Source organism: Microcaecilia unicolor, chromosome 3, assembly GCF_901765095.1.
Source record: "Microcaecilia unicolor chromosome 3, aMicUni1.1, whole genome shotgun sequence".
In the NCBI taxonomy this organism is placed as follows: domain Eukaryota; kingdom Metazoa; phylum Chordata; class Amphibia; order Gymnophiona; family Siphonopidae; genus Microcaecilia; species Microcaecilia unicolor.
This window is the reverse complement of record NC_044033.1, coordinates 187,960,281-187,980,801: the sequence shown is the minus strand read 5'-3', so window position 1 is coordinate 187,980,801 and position 20,521 is coordinate 187,960,281. Positions and strand designations below refer to the sequence as shown.

General features: G+C 45.3%; 1 protein-coding gene across 1 annotated transcript in view; it reads left to right on the top strand.

Moving 5' to 3' along the window:
* LOC115465929 (tubulin alpha chain-like) overlaps positions 1–20,521 on the top strand; it is a 40,812-nt gene that overhangs the window by 10,934 nt on the left and 9,357 nt on the right. Inside the window, exons 2-3 of the mRNA XM_030196814.1 lie at positions 5,207–5,429; positions 13,314–13,462. Of these exons, the coding sequence (XP_030052674.1) occupies positions 5,207–5,429; positions 13,314–13,462 (372 nt within the window). The remainder of the gene's footprint in view (positions 1–5,206; positions 5,430–13,313; positions 13,463–20,521) is intronic.

Sequence of the window (20,521 nt, the reverse complement as noted above, 5' to 3'; positions counted from 1 at the left end):
CAATTCATCATTAAATCAACGAGTGTGATATTATATACTTGATTATGGTCTTTCTTTTGTGTTTCTGGAACAAAGACCACAGAATTCTATCTGGCCCCATCCTTATGTTCCAACTGCTGGAGTTGCCATCGAAGCCCACTCCAGCCTATTCATGTTCTCATTTGTGGGACACAGACCATAAAAGTCTGTCCAGCACTGTCCTCATGTTCCAGCCACTGAAGTTGCCGTCTAAGCCCTTTCCAGCCCATCCTACACCAGATTGCCATGTATGAGACATAGACCATACAAGTCTGCCAGGTATCAGCTCTAGTTCATCACAGCCAGAGTCGCCATCTAAGTGTCACTTGACATATCCACACACATGCAGCCATTTAAGGTTAGCATGCCTTTTTGAATTCCGTCATCATTTGTGACTCTACCACCTCCTTAATGGAAGACTTTCCACATTTATGCTGTTAAAGCAAGGAAGAAGAGGAGGAGGAGGAGGAGACAGCACTCAAATAAATTGGTATTCGGTAGATGAGAGGCTGGTGCAGGTGCAGCTTACACTTCCACGAGAAGCCCACAGAACTGGTTCCATCCCCGTGGAAACCCCGCAGGAACTGCCTCCGTCCCCGCGGGAACCCCGCAGAACTGCTTCCATCCCCGCGGGAACCCCGCAGGAACTGCCTCCGTCCGCGGGGACGGAAGCCGTGCAGCTCTCTACTCTGGAGCACCAATATACCTACTATTGGGAAACTGGAACAAGCTGCACTGTTACTCATTCCTACACAGATACTACATGCTGGCAGAATCCTTCACCTCAGTCACACATGCAGAACATGGACAGACCCTCATCTATATAACATATGAGTAGCCATACTGGGTCAGACCAATGGTCCATCTAGCCCAGTATCCTGTTTCCAATATGGCCAACCCAGGTCACAAGCACCTGGCAGAAACCCAAATTGTGACAACATTCCATGCTACCAATCTAATGCAGAATAGGGAGCCACAACCCCCCCCCCCCAAAAAAAAACAAAAAACAAAAAAAAAAAAAAAACCAACAACAAAAATTGAAATAGAGACCCCCCTGCCCAAGGAAGCCAGACTCTAAACAGTGCTATACTGGTAAAAAAAAAAAAAAAGACAGAAATGCATTTTCTCCTGTACTTTGCAAAATAAAAATATAAAAAAAATGTACATTTTATAAAGCAGGTATATTTCAGTGCTTACAAAGTATTAAATAAAAATAATTTTGTTCTACCTTTGCTGTCTGGGAATAGTCTTTTTTTTCCATTTTCCATGAGTCAGCCTTACAAATTCTTTTCCAGATTTACCTTTCCATTTCTTCTCTCGCCTCTTTCTTCTTCCTTTCCTTCTCTACATCTGTCTGTAAGTGCACCATCATTTTTTCCTCTGCACCACTATTTGTCCTGTCCAGCATCTCCCTTCTGTGTCCCTTGTCCCTATCCTGCCCCCAAGTTCAGCATCTGCCCTTTCTGTGTCCCCATCTCCCCCCCTTTTCAGCACAAGCCTACCTGGTCTCCTCATCTCCCCCTTTCTAGCATCTGCCGTCCTGGTGTCCCCACCTCTCACTTTTTCTAACATTGTCCTGTGTCCCCGTCTTCCCAGCATTACCCCTGTTACCATCTTCCCGCTTTCCCAGCATTACCTCTTTGTCCTCATCTCACCCCTTTTTCACCATTGACCCCTTATCCCCCTTCCAGTGGTGCCCCTCTGTGTCCCTATCTCCCCCACCCCTTTTCAGTAGTGCCTTCTCTGTGTCCCTATCTCCTTCCCCCTTTCCAGTAGTGCCTCTCTGTGTCCCTATCTCCTTCCCCCTTTCCAGTAGTGCCCGTGTCCCTATCTCCTCCTCCTCCCCTTTCCTCCTTGCTTTTGAACCGAACAGTGCGCGGGGGAGGGGGGTGAGTAAATTGGCTTCACCCTCTCTTCTGCCTGTCTCTCCCGTCTGCATGCTCACTTTTTATTTCCCGAAGCGTTCTCCTTCCAGCACCAGCGATTCGCCGTCAGCCTGCCAGCGTCGGGGCTTCTTCTCCTCAGGCGTGTCCCACCTCTGCGGAAAACAGGAAGTTGCAGTAGGCGGGACGTGCCTGAGGAGAAGAAGCCCCAACACTGGCAGGCTGATGGCAAATCGCCGGTGCTGGAGGGAGAACACTTCGGGAAATAAAAGTGAAGTGACCTCGCGGACGGGAGAGCGCAGTCAGAAGAAATACAAAAAGAAAAATAAAATATTTATATTTATTGAGTTGAGGCCGCGCATAGGCGCCATTTTTTCTCATCAGCTGTTAGGGGAGCGACCGCTCCCCCTGCGCCCCACCTGGCTACGCTTCTGGAGCAGCCGTGCGGCTCTCGGCTCCACTGGCTCCCTGCCCCGGAACAAGAAGTAACCTGTTCCGGGGCAGAGGGAGCAGGGAAACAGTGGAGCCAACAGGCGTGTGGCTGCTCTCTACACCCCTCCAGCGGCATGCACCCAGGGCAAACCACCCCCACCACCCTGCTCTTGCTACGCAGCTGCGTATGATCTCAGCATTATATAGCTGAATTCCTTATTGTAAAGCCACTTTGCTCCCAACTGCCCCGCACACTCAAAAAATACTCCCATGAAATTTTCCCATCACCCCACAAACTGCTGGATTCTGTATATTGGACCTAGCATTCTGACCTGAAATCTAAGTATATTCCATAACAGTAGATAGCATCAGGCTTCGGCAGCGATTTTCATATCCCATCAGCTGGTGAGCCCAGAGCCTCATCGCTGCTGCATCCTGCCCCATTTTCATGTCACTTCCCACTTCCGCAAGAGCGGGATGCAGCAACGAGGAGGCTCGGGGCTCAGCAGCTGATGGGATATGAAAATCGCTGCAGCTTTCTGCCGCTTTCTACTGAAACATGCTGGATGCACATCAAGGTATGGGATGAGGTGGGGTTCCGAGAGCTCTAAATCTCATTTTAAACTCTGCTAAATTATGGCTTATGATGATGGCGGGTGAGGAGGCCCCACTGAACTGGTCTGCACAGGGACCCACAATTGCTAAGACCGGCCCTGTATATCCCACTGCTGTTCCTTGTTATCTTGGGAAAGCCATCTAACCTTCCATTGCCTTAGGTACAAAACTTACCCTCCCCTTTTACAAAGCTGCGCAAAAATCTCGACACAGCCCATTTACTCGACACAGCCGCATTACCTCCACCTCCCCAATCTTACCACCTGAGAGTGCTGTCCTCAGCTTGGATTTCAGGGCTCTGTTCTATCCTGGTTTTCTTCTTATCTCTCCTAGCTTACCTTTAGTGTAGTGGATCCTCCTCTACTTCTATCCCACTGTCAGTTGGTGTACCTCAGGGATCTGTCCTGGGACCTCTTCTTTTCTCCATCTATACTTCTTCCCTTGGTACTTTGATCTCATCCCATGGTTTTCAGTATCATCTTTACGCTGATGACTCCCAGATCTACCTCTCCACACCAGAAATCTCAGCCGAAATCCAGGCCAAAGTATAGGTCTGCCTGTCTGACATTGCTGCCTGGATGTCTCAGCGCCATCTGAAACTAAACATGACCAAGACTGAGCTTCTCATCTTTCCCCCTAAACTAACCTCTCCTCCTCCCCCATTCTCTATTTCTGTGGATAACACTCCCACAGTGGCGTTCCTAGGGGGGGGCAGTAGGTGCGGTCCGCCCTGGGTGCACGCCTGTCCTCCGTTGTTCCATGCTTCTTCTCTGCCCTGGAACAGGTTACTTCCTGTTCCAGGGCAGAGAAGAAGCATGGAACAACGGAGGACAGGCGCACGGCACCCCCCCCAGCGGCGTGTACCCAGGGGGGGTCCTTCGCGGGGGGGGGGTGTTCTTTCGCCGGGGGGGGGGGGGTCCGCGCTGCACCTGGGGGGCGGGGCGCATCGGCGATCCGCCCCGGGTGTCAGCCCCCCTAGGAACGCCACTGCATTCCCATCCTTCCTGTCTCATCAGCTCGTAACTTTGGGGTCATCTTCGACTCCTCCCTCTCCTTCTCTGCACATATTCAGCAGACTGTTAAAACCTGTTGTTTCTTTCTCTATAATATCAGCAAAATTCGCCCTTTCCTTTCTGAGCACACTACCAGAACCCTCATCCACATTCTTGTGACCTCTCGCTTAGGCTATTGCAACTTGCTTCTTACAGGTCTTCCACTTAGCCATCTCTCTCCTCTTCAATCTGTTCAAAATTCTGCTGCACGACTAATATTCCGCCAGTGTCGTTATGCTCATATTAGCCCTCTCCTCAAGTCATTTCACTGGCTTCCTATCCGTTTCTGCATACAGTTCAAACTCCTCTTATTGACCTATAAGTGCATTCACTCTGCAGCTCTTCAGTACTTTTCCACTCTCATCTCTCCCTACATTCCTCCCCGAGAATTCCGTTCACTGGGTAAATCTCTCTTATCTGCACCCTTCTCCTCCACTGCTAACTCCAGACTCTGTTCCTTTTATCTTGCTGCACCATATGCCTGGAATAGACTTCCTGAGCCGGTACGTCAAGCTCCATCTCTGGCCGTCTTCAAATCTAAGCTAAAAGCCCACCTTTTTGATGCTACTTTTAACTCCTAACCCTTATTCACTTGTTCAGAACCCTTATTTTATCATCCTCACTTTAATAATCCCTTATCTCTTGTTTATTCTGTCTGTCTGTCCTAATTAGATTGTAAGCTTTGTCGAGCAGGGACTGTCTCTTCATGTTCAAGTGTACAGCACTGCGTACGTCTAGTAGCGCTTTAGAAATAAGTAGTAACAGGAAATAACGTTACAGGGAGCAGGGAACTGGCAGAGCTGACATCTACACGGCTGCTCCCTGCACCCCCTTGCAGCGTGCACCCGTGGCGGATCGCCTCCACTGTCCTGTCCTTGGTATACCACTGGCACTGCATATGTCTAGTAGCGCTGTAGAAATGATAAGTAGTATTAATAATAGTTTAGGCACTTCCTCCTACACCTGCTCTATGGCCTGCATAATTGGATGTTAGGTGTGTTAATACCGGGTTACTCCTCGTATTCTAGAACCGAATCTTAGGCACCTTGGTTCCATTAGAGAATAGGGGGCTCTTACTGCACAGCCTTGGACTGCCTAAGTGGAGGTGCCCAGTTATAGACTTACCCCATTCTTTTGAATATTGGGCCAAAATATGGAAAAATTGTTAAAAAAATAAAAATGTATAAATATTTTGTCTTGTCACAGCGTGAGTGCATCTCCATCCACATTGGCCAAGCTGGTGTCCAGATTGGCAATGCCTGCTGGGAGCTGTACTGCCTAGAACATGGGATTCGGCCTGATGGTCAGATGCCTGGTTACAGGACTTACGGAGCAAGAGATGACTCTTTCAGCACTTTCTTCAGTGAGACTGGAGCAGGGAAATATGTTCCCCGGGCTGTGTTTGTAGACCTGGAACCAACTGTCATTGGTGAGTATGAAACCAACAGATCTTTGCACTGGTGCAGTAGGATGACCTGCTTAAGTCGGCAGTTCGTGAGAAAATCTGCTGCTGTTAACTGGCTGAAAACAAAAGTGTACACTTCGTAACTGAAGTAAGTGGGATAATGAGCTTCTTATCCATGGTCATGTAGTTGTGAGAAAAAAGGAGAAGAGTGGGGGAAGATAGGCTCTTTCCAATCAATAGGGGAGACGTATATTTGAAAAAAGTATAATATTTATTGTAACAGGTTGGACATGTTACTACGGCCACGCTTGCTGTATGCATCTCTGCCACTGCTCTGGAAGAGAAGGAACTGCATTTTCTTTGAAATTGGTTTCTCTTGGAGTATTAATCATTCAAGTACTCGATATACCTTTGGAAGACTCCTGAAGAAGGTGCTACGGCGCCGAAACACGGCTGTGTTGAGTCAACGTGTTACAATAAATATTATACTTTTCTCAAATATACGTCTCCCCTATTGATTGGAAAGAGCCTATCTTCCCCCACTCTTCTCCTTTTCTCTCTATATTGTTTCATGGGGATTAAGTGCACCTCCACACTTCGTGTGGTTTCCTTTTTTAGACTACATGTAGTTGTGAGACAGAGACACAAGGCATCACGCTGCTCACCTCTTCAACAACCCTGGGCACCCACTCAACACAACATAGCCAACCAGACCCTGATCAATCTCCCTACTCCCATAACAAAACAAGACCACTTAGACCAATCTCTCATTCTTCCCTCAACATAACAACAATGCGTCCCAAAACACCTAGAAACCCACCCAACTCCAGTGTTCCCCTGTGCCTCCTTGACCCCTGCACCCTTCTGCAGACAGAAGAAATACTTAATTCCTGCTGTTTCGCCATCACTGTTGAGTCATCAGCTTAAAACCATCTGACACTTGACAGCATGTGGGTAAAAGTATGCAAAAGCACTGACTCAGTACAAATTTGACAGAAATGGGCAAGTTGGCTAAAAGCTAGACAGTTCTCCTACTAGGAGGAAAGGGAAAGCTTGGGGACATCCAGGAAGCCTTTTTATGGACAGGTCCAAGTTTAGGTTGTGAACTTCAGGGAGATAAGTGAGGTTGGGAAGAGAAGCAACTGTTAATCAGCCCTCTCGTCACAGCCAGCAATGACAAAAATCCTAAAATATCATTTATGCAATACAGCAGGAGATTGAATGAACATAAGTAAAGTTCTGCCATGCATGGGTTGTCAGTTGCTATATCTAATTGTTAACAACTTTCAGGTCCTTATGTTAGGCGCCACTAGCCAGATAGGTGGCAGTGCTGAACGTATGTGGAAAATCCTTTACCACCGGCAGCTATAGATTAACCTCCAATTCTATAACCTTAGTGCCTAAATTAAGAGATGCTTGCATGGTAAGATTATAGAGGACCAGCACTTTATGAATGTGAATGTAACATTCTTGTGACTAATTTCCAGTTGGGCCCTAAGCATTATTCTACAAGCCCCACCTGCGTAGCGCACAATTGGAAGGCGACTGCACATGTGGGTGGAGCATGGGCATGTCTCCCACGTACATGCATAACTTATACAATCACTAAAGCTACCGGCTAAATTGCAACATTTATATCTGCTTTTACATGTCCTAAATGGTGCCCACATGCCACCTGACACTCTATTCTATAATGCATTCAAACACTCAACACTCATCAAAGTCTATTACGACCCCTCAGTGACGACTTGGACGCCTTACTCCTCATTGGTCACACAGGTTTTTTTCTTTTATTCTTTTACAATTGTGGAAGAGTGGCCTAGTGGTTAGAGCACCACTCTCTTGACATCCAGCAGTGGCTGGTTCAAATCCCACTGCTGCTCCTTGTGATCTTGGGCAAGTCACTTAACTCTCCATTGCCTCAGGTACAAAGTTAGATTGTGAGCCCTCCAGGCACAGGGAAATACCCAGTGTACCTGAATGTAACTCAAATTAAGCTACTACTGAAAAGGTGGGAGCAAAATCTAAATAAATAAGTATTCATAATTACTAAGGGTTTACCTCAGCAAGTACTTAATTCTTTAATATAAAACAGACTTAAACTTAGCTTTTGTAAGTATCCAATATTCAGATCCGCTGCCTACCTGGACCATGTTTCGCTAGGCTGTTTGAGTGCATTTGGTATTGTGGTTCCCACTCTTTGAACATTTAGAGTCCGACATGTAATGTCAGGAAGTATTCTTTCATGGAAAGGGTGGTAGATATGTGGAATGCCCTCCCGCAGGAGGTGGTGGAGATAAAAACAGTAATGTAATTCAAACATGCATGGGATAAAAACAAAGGAATCCTGTTAAGAAGGAATGGATCTGTTACAAGGAATTAATTTATACTTGGGGATAGCTAGAGCACTCACTAATGTTTATACTTTTTAATATATATGTATATTCTCCACCAGTTGCTGATTAAAGCAACAATAATCACAATTGCAATGAATTAAATATTATCTCTGTTGAAATGCAGTGTCCTGCGTTTCCAGATTTAAAGTTATGCACCCAGGACACAAAGAGACTATATTTTTAGCTTCAAAAAGGTTTATTAAGTTACAATATGATTAATGCAATCATATAAATAAGGTTACAAACGAGAGATAGTTCTTTTAAGAGATCTTTACAGATAATCTGTACTTAAATAAGGTAGCAAATCTAGATCAAAAGTTATAACTTACAGAACAGTCTTTGTTGTAGGATTGTTGAAGCTGAGAGAGAGAAAGTCTTTTGGAAAAGTTCTATTGTTCAGCAGAGTGATGAGCCATGTGGTCACAGGAGCAGGGAGCAGGGCTTCTGCAGTGATGGATTAGTTGCAGTTGAAGAGAGAATCTGCTTGTCTGGAACAGCTTCTATCTTTTATACTCTGGCAAGCTGCAGGAAGACATGCCATGTGAATCTCTGTCTTGGTTTCCTGGTTTGCACACGACCCCTGGGCATTTGCAAAGCATTGTGATATCTTGGTCTCATGTCTTATGACATCACAAGACTTGCTGTCTGGATTTTGCTGACAAATGGTTTATTGTAGTGCAAGGTTTCCTGCTTGAATCTCTGTGATAGATACTCTGATAAGATTTGTCTGGGGCGGCCAGCAGGTGTCCTTTGTCTTTAGTAGCTGGATTTCACACCTTTCCCACCTGCCTGTCTCCTTGCCTCTACTGGTTACCTTTGATATTTGTTGTGTTGATCAGCCAGGCTTTTTGATCAGAAGAAGAGAGTCAATTTAACCTTGAGGCAGTCTCTTACTTGAGAAGTCTTTTGTTAAAGAGGGAGAAAAAGGGGGAGGTGAGGTCCTTGCAGCAGTACCTTTTGTCTTTTAAATGTTCCCAAAGGGAAGGGGAGGAGGACTTTGGAATGAAAGCCAGTTGCATCTTCAAATATATATTTTTAAAGCTGTATTTTTGTATTGCTATATATATATTTGTATCTGATTCAGCACAATCTGCTCAATAATTCTGACACCATGTTACAGATCTACGGAATCTTAGTGGACATTGGGTGTAAACACCAGTAATTGGGAAGCAAAACCGGTGCTGGGCAGACTTCTACTGTCTACGCCTTGATCGTAACTGAATAGATATGGATGGGCTGGAGTGTAAATTTTAAGGGGCTTTGGTGTTAGCTTCAAAACTTTTAGTACAAGAACAGTGCTGGGCAGACGTCTACTGTCTGTGCCTTGAGAATGGCAAGGACAAATCCAACTCGGGTATACATATAACGTATCAAATACCATGTAAAATGAGTTTATCTTGTTGGGCAGACTAGATAGACCGTTTAGGTCTTTATCTGCCTTCATTTACTATGTTACTATGTATGACCATTTGAAGAGCTCTACTCTTTAATGGCATCTGGGCACCCAGAATTTGCGTTCAGTGCCCTGCATTTTGGCGCCTGTATTTGGGTGACCACAGAATTTCCTCTTCAGGGATTAATTCTGTAAGGAGCTACCTAATTTAAGTAGCAGGATGGTGAGTATTCCAGTCAATTATGCAGTTACTTGGCCTCTTATAGAATACTGACTGGAGAAAAAGGACGCACTGTAATTTGATGGCAGATACTTTGCTGCTGGGTGTGCACTTGGGAGGAGTTTGGGCAGAGTGTACACGTACATATGTAAATTACAGAATGCCATAAAATATATGTGCGTATGTGCTAAAATCTAGGTGCGCACTTTTATATCAGCCATAGGGCTGGTGGAAGCCTGTATCATATCACTCCTATCCCTCCTTTCCTACTAAAAGAAAATCTGAGGACTTGAATTGGAACATAATGATGCAATCTAAAAGAAATACCGGTTTTTAGGTATTAACTATTTTAAATTTCAGAGCCATGAACTTAAACAAGCAGCCAGTGGAGCTTATTTTCCCCTAAAAAAATCTAGCTTCTGTATTATGTATCACTTGAAGTTTTTTGATGTACTTCACTGGTAGTCCTAGATATAAGGCGTTACAGTAGTCTAGTACACTCACCAAAGGGACACAACCATCTGCCATGTCTGTATGTCTGAAAAAATGATTTTGGTTGTCTAATGAGCTTTAACTTAAAAAAAACTATCTTTATTATATTCACTCATTGAATAGTAAGGTGCTGGAACTCATTGCCAGAGGATGTGGTAACAATGGTTAGAGTATGTGGGTTTAAAAAAGGTTTGGACAAGTTCCTGGAAGAAAAGTCCATAGTCTGCTTGCCCTGGCATTAGTAGCATGGAATGTTGCTACTAATTGGGATTATGTCAGGTACTTGTGACCTGGATTGGCCACTGTTGGAAACAGGATACTGGATGGGCCATTGGTCTGACCCAGTCTGGTTATTCTTATGTTCTTATGTTAGTATAAGATATACTGATGCACCAAATTTCCTAATTATTTTCTCCCGTGGTCAAAGATAGATTAAACAGAAGAGGAGAGCACTGAAGCCCAAACACAAAAATAGATAAAACCACAATCAAAAGTGCAGCTGTTTATTTTTGCACAAGTAGATGTGAAGCAGTTCTGAAATGGTGCTTCGAGTGTCTGTCAGAACCTCACATATGCATTGTTTGTGTATAAGGTATTTAATATACTGCTAGATGAGAGCACACTCAAAAACAGTTTACAATCTAAAAAAAGAATGTCATTACTCATAAAGAAAAAAAAAAAACTCACTGCGCTAATACCACTGCTGCAATAAATAGGGGGCAGAGATTCAAGGTATGAGGGATGATATGCCAAAGGCTTAGAACATACTGGGACAGACCAAAGGTCCATCAAGCCCAGTATCCTGTTTCCAACAGTGGCAAATCCAGGTTAGAAGTACCTGGCAAGATCCCAGAATAGTAAAACAGATTTTATACTGCTTATCCTAGAAATAAGCAATGGATTTTCCCCAAGCCCATGTTAATAATTGTTAATGTACTTTTCTTTTAGGAAGTTATCCAAATCTTTTTTTAAACCCTGCTAAGCTAACTGCTTTCCCCATATTCTTTGGCAACAAATTCCAGAGTTAATTACACATTAAGTGAAGAAATATATTTTCTCCAGTTTGTTTTAAATGTATTACTTAAAAGCTACATTTGTGTGCCCCCTAGTCCTAGTATTTTGGAAAGAGTGAACAAGCGATTCACGTCCATCCATTCCATTCCACTCATTATTTTATAGACCTCTATCATATCTCCCCTCAGCCATCTGTTCTCCAAACTGAAGAGCCCTAGCTGCTTTAGCCTTTCCTCATAGGGAAGTCAACCCATCCCCTTTATCATTTTTGTTGCCCTTCTCTGTACCTTTTCAAATTCTACTATATCTTTTTGGAGATGCGGTAACCAGAATTGCACACAGTATTCGAGGTGCGGTCGCTTGTTGGGAAAGGTGAGTTTTTAAAGCACCGGTTTGAGAGTAGAGAGTTCCATAAGGAAGGGATAACAGAAAAAATGGTAATGTAAACTCAAATTGTGAATGATAGATGTCGTGGAGGGGCATAATCGAATGGGGCCGGCCATCTCTAATGATGGCCCCGTTAAGCGGCATACCCGACTGTATTATCGAAACAAGATGGCTGCCCATCTTTCGTTTCGATAATACGGTCGGGGCCAGCCAAATCTCAACATTTGGGCCGCCCTTACAGATCGCCGGCATTAGAGATGGCCGCCATTGGTTTTTGCCGATAATGGAAACTAATGGCGGCCATCTCAAACCCGGCCAAATCCAAGCCATTTGGTCATGGGAGGAGCCAGCATTTGTAGTGCACTGGTCCCCCTCACATGCCAGGATACCAACCGGGCACCCTAGGGGGCACTGCAGTGGAGTTCACAAATTGATCCCAGGTGCATAGCTCTCTTACCTTGGGTGCTGAGCCCCCCAAAATCCACTACCCACAACTGTACAACACTACCATAGCCCTTAGGGATGAAGGGGGGCACCTAGATGTGGGTACAGTGGGTTTCGTGTGGGTTTTGGAGGGCTCACATTTACCACCACAAGTGTAACAGGTGGGGGGGGGGATGGGCCTGGGTCCGCCTGCCTGAAGTGCACTGCAGTGCCCACTAAAAACTGTTCCAGGGACCTGCATAGTGCTGTGATGGAGCTGGGTGTGACATTTGAGGCTGGCATAGAGGCTGGCAAAAAAATATTTTTACATTTTTTTTTGGATGGGAGGTGGTTGGTGACCACTGGGGGAGTAAGGGGAGGTGATCCCCAATTCCCTCCGGTGGTCATCTGGTCAGTTCGGGCACCTTTTCAAGGCTTGGTCGTGAACAAAAAGGGACCAAGTAAAGTCGGCCAAATGCTCGTCAGGGCCGGCTTTATTTTTTCCATTATCGGCCGAGGCCGGCCATCTCTTAACCACGCCCCTGTCCTGCCTTCGGTACACTGCTGACATGCCCCCTTGAACTGTGGCCGGCCCTGTGACGGAAAGCAGTTGAAGCCGGCCAAAATCGGCTTTCGATTATACCTGATTTGGCCGGCCTTAGGAGAAGGCCGGCCATCTCCCGATTTGTGTCGGAAGATGGTCGCCCTTCTCCTTCGAAAATAAGCAGGATAGATAGACAAGACTCATATGCAGAATTTAAGTAACAGACTGGATGTTGTGATACATTAAGTGAAGACAGAAGAGTGGGTGGTGTGGTGCACACATTGTTTTTCCTGATTGGTCATGCACATGCATTACCGTCAGTGCGTATTTCCTAGTAAAAAGGTGCCGGTACTCAAATGCTAGGCCACTCTCAGGGGTGGGGTAATCACTGAGGGACCCATCCCACAATAGCCAAGCCCCCTGCAACCGGTCACAGAATGCATGACAAGGCAGAATTGGTGTGCAGAGACTCAGCTCTTTCATTAAAACTTGGGGTCCATGGGTCAATTTTAGCAGACAACGGAAAGGGTGCCAGTACTCAGTACCCCCGCAAAAAAAACCCTGATTACCGTGCACTAGTAACTCTTCACTGCTAGATCAGTGGACAAATGTTTCTGCTTCTTTTACTTTTTTCCCTACTTTTATCTTTAATCGGTAAGTTTCCCATCAGAGTGGACTGGTCACATAAAGTTGCAAGTTTTCTTTTTTTCTTTTCTAGGGTTTGTAAAAAAAAAAAAAAAAAAAAAAGACTATCAATGAAATGCTTTGATGTCCCCATGCATACCTCCTACCCACCCCCACCCTGCTAGACTGTCAATGAAATGCTTGGATGTTTCACTTATATATACTATCAACTAACACATTTGCTTATTTCCGATCTGACGAAGAAGGGCAACCTTCGAAAGCTAATCAAGAAATGTATTAAGTTATGTCCAATAAAAAAGGTATCATCTTATTTTCTTTTCCATGTTTTATTTTGTTTGATTTCTATTGATAACCTAAAAAAACCCCCATTAACTATGTCCGTGTTCTCCTGTAGATGAAGTGCGCACTGGAACCTACCGGCAACTGTTCCATCCTGAGCAGCTCATCACTGGCAAGGAAGATGCTGCAAATAACTACGCCCGTGGACACTACACTATTGGCAGGGAAATCGCTGACCTGGTTCTAGACAGGATTCGCAGGCTGGTGAGTGAATCTGTGCATTGGGGCCTTTAAAACTTGAACTTTTGGAAGTGTTACACAGGGAGCAGGCATGGTTCTCAGTTCCCTGAATGAAGTGAATCTTGTAGCAGCACAATACCAACCTGGCATTGCCTGAGCAGAAAGGATCTTGCAGCAGTGCTGTTTTGTGTATGGAAGTGGCCTTCCTCTACCACTCGCACTGTTACTGCACATTTAAAAAGGTGCAGACAGGAGATCACGTGGTGTGATGCAGGAGTGAAGTCACGTTGGAACTGAGCTCCTGCGATTCCCCCATCATCTTACGATATTAACAGCCTCAAAGGGGAAAAACAAACTTTAATTTTGCCAGCCTTACACTTGGAGACCGGGTGGTTGTTGTTTGGTAACTTTGTGAAGAAGAATGGCGGCGAAAACGCTTCGAAAAGACAAAGAGAAAGGCAAGATCGCAGAATCCAAGATGGCGCCCGGACAGCATTCGCCGAATTCGAGCGTTTGCTCAGTATGGACGGCAGAAATTACCGCGGAGGTGACAGCGGTGGTAGAGGCGGCCCTTGATAAAAAACTGCAAGCGTTGTTTGACCGCGCAGAATCTGCCCACGAACGGCTTGACGGGTTCCACCTCGATTTGGACCACATGCAACAGCGGATAAGTGACCTGGAAGACCGAGCATTGACATCCGAACAACCTGTGGAGGTACTACAGAAGAAAATAGTGGAGCTAGAAAACAAACTAGACGATTTAGAGAACAGGTCTCGTCGTAATAATTTACGACTAATTGGGCTCCCGGAACACATAAAGGACTCAGAGTTGGGCAGCTTTCTAGAAACCTGGCTTCAGAGCACATTAAAAATGAATAACCTGCCGGGCCCGCTGCGCATCGAGAGAGCACATCGGCTGGGGCCGAAGCGCCAAGGCGCGGCGAGGCCGCGGGCGGTGATAATGAAGATTCTCCACTATGGCCACAAACAGGCGATTTTGCAGGCTGTAAGGGCAGGAGGAGAGCTTCGTTGTGAAGGCCAACGGATACTTTGCTTTCAAGATTACTCAGCACGTGTAGCAGCGGCGCGAAAGGAATTTGCGCCCGTGTGTGCGGCTTTACATGAGAGAAAAATCAGGTTTGCGCTGATATATCCTGCCAAACTGAAGGTGTAGTACGAGGGAGGAGATAAACTCTTTGCAGAGGTGGCTGCAGCTAAAGAATTCCTCAAGAGTATTGTACAGGAATCTGCAACCTGATGGTGGAACAATAGCGTTTTAAAGAAGAAAGTCTTTGACGGGGCATGTGAGTTGAAAGAGACTTTGAGACATGGACTAGAAGACTGTTAAGTATGAATAGAGACTATATCTCCATACCTAATCTTTGGTCTCAAGGGAATAAATGGACAGAGGGGTATAAGGTAAACATAAGGTAAACACCCGGTCTCAATAAATGGAGACAGGCATAAATAATACATGTTGGGGTTCTCCCCAGGGAGCAGATGGTAAATTGAAAAAGAGGGGGAAAGGACACTATACGTGATGAGTTCCCTGTTGGAACTCAAGGGTTACAGATTGGAGGGGGGGGGGAGGGAATTCATGGAGGGGAGGGGAGGGGGGGAATAGGGGAAGGGGTGGGGAGCAGGTCTGTGTGAGTATGGCATGTAAATGGGGTAGGAGAAGTCAATTAGGAAGTGAGGAGAGTATACAAGGCAGCAGAGGGAGGTGTAGGCTGGGACCCCTTCTCTTTAAACAGGTTTATAACATACGTGAGCCAAATAGGATAGGCTATGGTTAAGCTAATATCTTGGAATGTGGGGGGTATTTCCTCCCCAATCAAAAGAAGTAAGATTCTACAGACTTTAAATAGACAAAAGGCACATATAGCAATGTTACAGGAGACACATCTAACAGCAATAGAACACAAGAAGTTGTGTAAATGGTGGGTGGGAGACTACGTGGAAAGCCCGTCACCAAATAGAAAGGCGGGAGTCATTATCCTATTCCGCAAAGGGCTTCATATTACAAAAAAACGAGTAATTGTGGACCCGCTAGGAAGATATGTTTTCTTAGAAGCTCATGTAAATAACCACCCTTTCTTACTAATTAATATATATGCACCAAACCAATATGACAGGAGGTTCTATCAGACCCTGGTGAGACATGTGCACTCTTTTGATCAGATGCCTATACTTATGGGGGGAGACTTTAACTCAGTCTATGATCCATTGCTGGATAGTACTGGAGCCTCTAGAGTAGGGCCAGTGAACTTGACAAAGGGAGTCCCACGGCTGTGCTCGATGTTAGATCTAGTTGATGCATGGCGCCTGTACCATCCGGGAGAGAGGGACTATACCCATTTATCTAGGGCACATGATACACTATCCCGAATTGACTATATCCTGGTTTCGGCAAATAGGATTCCTTGGTTACAACAGGCTGAGATAGGGCCAACACAGGTCTCAGACCACGCTTTTATGTGGATCACAATTGGGTGTGATGGGGGATAGAACTCAGAAGCCTAGGTGGCGATTTCCCACAGAAACTGTTCTACGACCCACAGTTTGCCTCCTATATACAATCCCAGTGGAAAGAATATTCAGAGTTTAATGAGAATAGTTATCACTTAGACCCGATACTATTTTGGGAAGCGGCCAAGGCCGTGCTGAGAGGAGCCATAATTCATATCATTCCTATAAGAAAAGATCTAGAGAGGCAGAGATAGTCAGGATGGGGAAGGTAGTGGGACAGGCACGCCAGAGATTTGGTGCTAACCCAACGCCCTTAAATAAATCAAGACTATTAGAAGCCCAGTCATCTTTGAACCAGTTAATACATGCCAAAGCCAAAAAATCAAATTTTTATTATCGTTATCAGTTATATAAACACGCAAATAAGCAAGGGAAATTGATGACACGACTGTTACAGCAAGTGGGTGGTTCCAGATATGTGTCACAAATCAGAGATGCACAGGGGAGTACTCAGCATACTCTGGAGGGAGTGAATGAAGTATTCCGGCAGTTTTATGAAGCTTTATATTCCCCTCCTGAAGATCAGGGGCTTCAAGCCGAGTGTTACTTAGCAGGACAATCACTGCCCCAGATCACAGAGATACAACAAAGTAGCCTTAATAGATTAATAACAGAGGACGAGGTGAGTTGGGGTATACGTGCCAGCCCATTGCATAAGTCTCCAGGAGTGGATGGGCTCTCCTCTGAGTTTTATAAACTCCTTAGCTCGGATATTGTACCCTGCCTGACAGAGGTTTTCAATAAATGTATAGAGCTGGGGGGTCTACCAGAGTCTTTAAGGAAGGCACAAATCATAGTCCTGTTAAAACCAGGCCGTGACCCACTCTTAGCCAGTTCATATAGACCTATCTCTTTGCTTCCTTTTGAAACAAAATTACTGGCAAAGATTCTGGCAAACAGACTGGCACGGATCCTGCCGGAGATAGTGGAGGAGTCTCAGGTGGGCTTTGTACGAGAAAGATCAGTAGCTCGAAATATGAGACAGATTCTGGGAGCGTTGGAAAGCCTACATGAATCATCAACCCCGGCCTTAATAATTAGTTTTGATGCCGAAAAGGCATTTGATCGGGTTAACTAGGACTTCATGTTTGCCTCCCTGAAGGCATTTGGGATGGAAGGGTTTTTCCTACATGCCATAGAAACGCTGTACCAGGGGCCTGTTGCGGAGGTATGGGTAAACGGGCAGGCATCTGCGACGTTCGGGATTGCCAGGGGTACCCGACAGGGATGTCCCCTCTCGCCCCTTCTTTTTGTGTTGGTGCTTGACCCTCTTATAAGAGAAATCCAGAATATGAGGGAGGTGAGAGGGGTACAGATACAGCAAACTTCCTTTAAGATCTCGGCCTTCGCAGATGACCTTTTGACTATAATACAGGACCCCCAGGTGTCCTTACCGTCACTATTGGACATTTTTGCTGAATTTGGGGATTACTCTGGTTTTCGTCTCAATCTAGACAAATCTGAGGTTATGACACTTCACATGAGGGAGGAGCAGTGGGAAAGTCTATGTTGCCCACTTAAGAGAGTGGGGGAGGCGTTTAAATACCTAGGGATCCAACTCACCAAGGACCCCAAGCTGCTATATAGTGCTAATGTAGAATACTTGCTGGAAGACACCAAGAGGACACTGGGAAGATGGGCAGGGCTACCGATATCGTTAATAGGCCGCATCTCCTTGTTTAATATGGTGCTTTTCCCTAAATGGCTTTACTTTTTACAGACAATCCCCATTATATCTCAAGCACCAGGAAGTGAGATCTTTACAAAAACTGCTTTCAAAATTTTTGTGGGCTGGGAAACGACCCCAGATACGATTTTCACAACTGGTGAGGCCTTGGAGGAACGGGGGGATGGGAATGCCGGACATTAAACGCTATAATGTAGCATGTTTATTGCGCCACCTAGGGGACTGGTATCTGCAGAGGGAGGATTATACCCCATTGGGGATAGAAATAGCAAGGTGTAGCCCCTTAAACCTGATGTATGTCTTACATGGGACATTGAAGGACCTACCCACAAGGTTGAGGACTAGTGTATTGGTGTGGCCCTTAAAGGCCATATGGAAGGACTTGGCTAGGCTGTGGTCCTTTGATCCTAGATGTAGTAGATTACTACCCCTTCTAGGGAATGAGGCGTTCCGCCCAGGGGCTGAAAATCCTATAGTGAGATCCTAGGGGGAAGGAGATAAAGTACTTCTACATTATTGGTTGGAGCCTAGTGGTAATCTTAAAACAATGGCCGAATTAAACCTAGACGAAGCGGATTGGGGGGTATGTTTTGCATACGAACAGCTTAGACATTATATAGCTTCACTTCCCCGAGATGCACTTGGTGTTGATCTGACCACTAAGATGGGGGAATTATTTGAGATGATATCAGAGGATCCTATCTCATCTATATTACATAAAAGGCTGTTACTGGCTAGGCCACAGGGAGACCTCACATGAGTGGCAGCAAAATGGTCAGCAGATACACAAAGAGGGATCACCCCGGGAGATTTGTTAAAGGGTTGGAGGGGAGTTCTGAAATGGACGCAAAACGCAAACCTCCGAGAATGCCAGGTCAGAGTGATATACAGGGCATATACCTCTCAGTCTCGACTGAATCAGATGGGATACATAGAATCTGCCCAATGTAGACGCTGTGGGGCGCCGGACAATAATTTCTACCATGCCTTTTGGAAGTGCTCAGCTATAACAGCCTTCTGGACCAGGATAGTCAGATATTTAGAAAGAATAGGAGGGAAAACGGTCAATCAGCAGCCTACGAGTATTCTTTTGGGTTGCCATGCCCCAGTGGAGGGGGGTACGAGATACCAGAATATAATGGCCCATAAGGCTTTTTTGGTGGGCATGAAGTGCATACTTGTTAACTGGACACAAGAACTGAACCCCTCCTTTTGGCAATGGAGGAATCGCCTACATGATTTACTTACGATGGAGCTCCAGGACTCTCTGCTTAACCCTCGGACACAAAGCAATTTTTTCCTTACCTGGGAAGGATATATTAACACTTTGTCCCATAGGGCGAGGAGTCATATTATTAATAAACTTGGAGCATTGTCCAAACTTCCCTCGGCAACTAATGGAAATTAATTGGGATTATAGTCCTCTTTCTACCACCATTTAGGAATTGGAAAGACAGTAGAGCAGACCAAGGTGGGGGGGGGGGGAGGGGGGGCTTAGGAGGGGGGGTAATAAGGGGGGGAACCTATTTGGAGTTATATTAGCCCTTCCCCAGCAGGATATGGACGTCTTCCGGAGAGGGGTAGGAGGGCCATCAGACCACAGGCCCCCTGGCTCTCTTACGGAGAGGAGTAAATTAACACATTATGGTTTGATCTTAATTCAAGGCTTTGTGAATGTACAGCTGATACCTGAAGGTGGTTATATCTTTGGGGGGCAAGCATTTGAACATTTGGTGTCAATTGGTTGAATGGAAAGATGGGGGGGAAGGGTTGTTGGGAAATTGTGGTTAATAGATCTTGTTGATTACATGTTAGTTAAAAGTACAAGGGGGGGGGGGGGGGGATAAAGTTAAAAGATTAATGGAGACGAGCAATATCGTACAATTTCAGTACTTGGTGTGTGTTGCTAGATTGTAAAGACATTTATATTCTGTAAACACCATTTTTGAGCTTCATTAATAAAAACTGTTGAAACCTAAAAAGGTGCAGACAGCGCTGCGCTGTGGAGCTTTCATGAACTCACAGCAGACACGGAACAAGAAAAATCAGGGAAAAGGAGAAGAGTCTCTCAAAGTAGGTGAATAGATGTAGTTTAATTGAAGACAGCGACCAGCTTCCTAATGGGGCAAAGCTGGTAACAATTAAGTTTAGCCCCAGAAACAATCTGTTTAAGAAGGAGAGAAAATTGAGCACATGAGAGAAGAAAATGCAGGTGGACCCCCTCTGGGCAGAAATAGCACCTCATCATAGCCAATATTTTTACAGTAATCTCTTATAGAGTAATATATATATAAGAGGTTACTTTATAGGCAGGCACTGGATACAAATATAAGAAGGCCAGTTACAGATGTGGCCTATTATATTTATTTAGATTTTGCTCACACCTTTTTCAGTAGCAGTTCAAGGTGAGTTACATTCAGGTACTCTGGATATTTCTCTGTCCCAGGAGGGCTCACAATCTAAGTTTCTACCTGAGGCAATGGAGGGTTAAGTGACTTGCCCAAGATCAGAAGGAGCAGCAGTGGGATTTGAACTGGCCACCTTTGGATTATAAACCCGGTGCTCTAACCACTAGGCCACTCCTCCACTACAAATGCACACAACTGGTGATTTTGTATCTGTATATAGGAGGGAAGGGAGGGGTGTTCTGGGTGTTCCTTTCACTCAAACTGTAAGTGCATTCTGTTATTTTATAATGGTGGTGAATTTACACCTGCTTGAATTAATCATAGCTCTGGTTAACCTGCCTTTTGTGGCCTGGGGCTTGGAGGAGGGCTTGAGGGGGGATATTTACTCATCTCTCTGATTAGCAAATCCATTACCACTGATGAAAGCTGCCACCTCCTCTGCTACTTTGTGTGCACTGG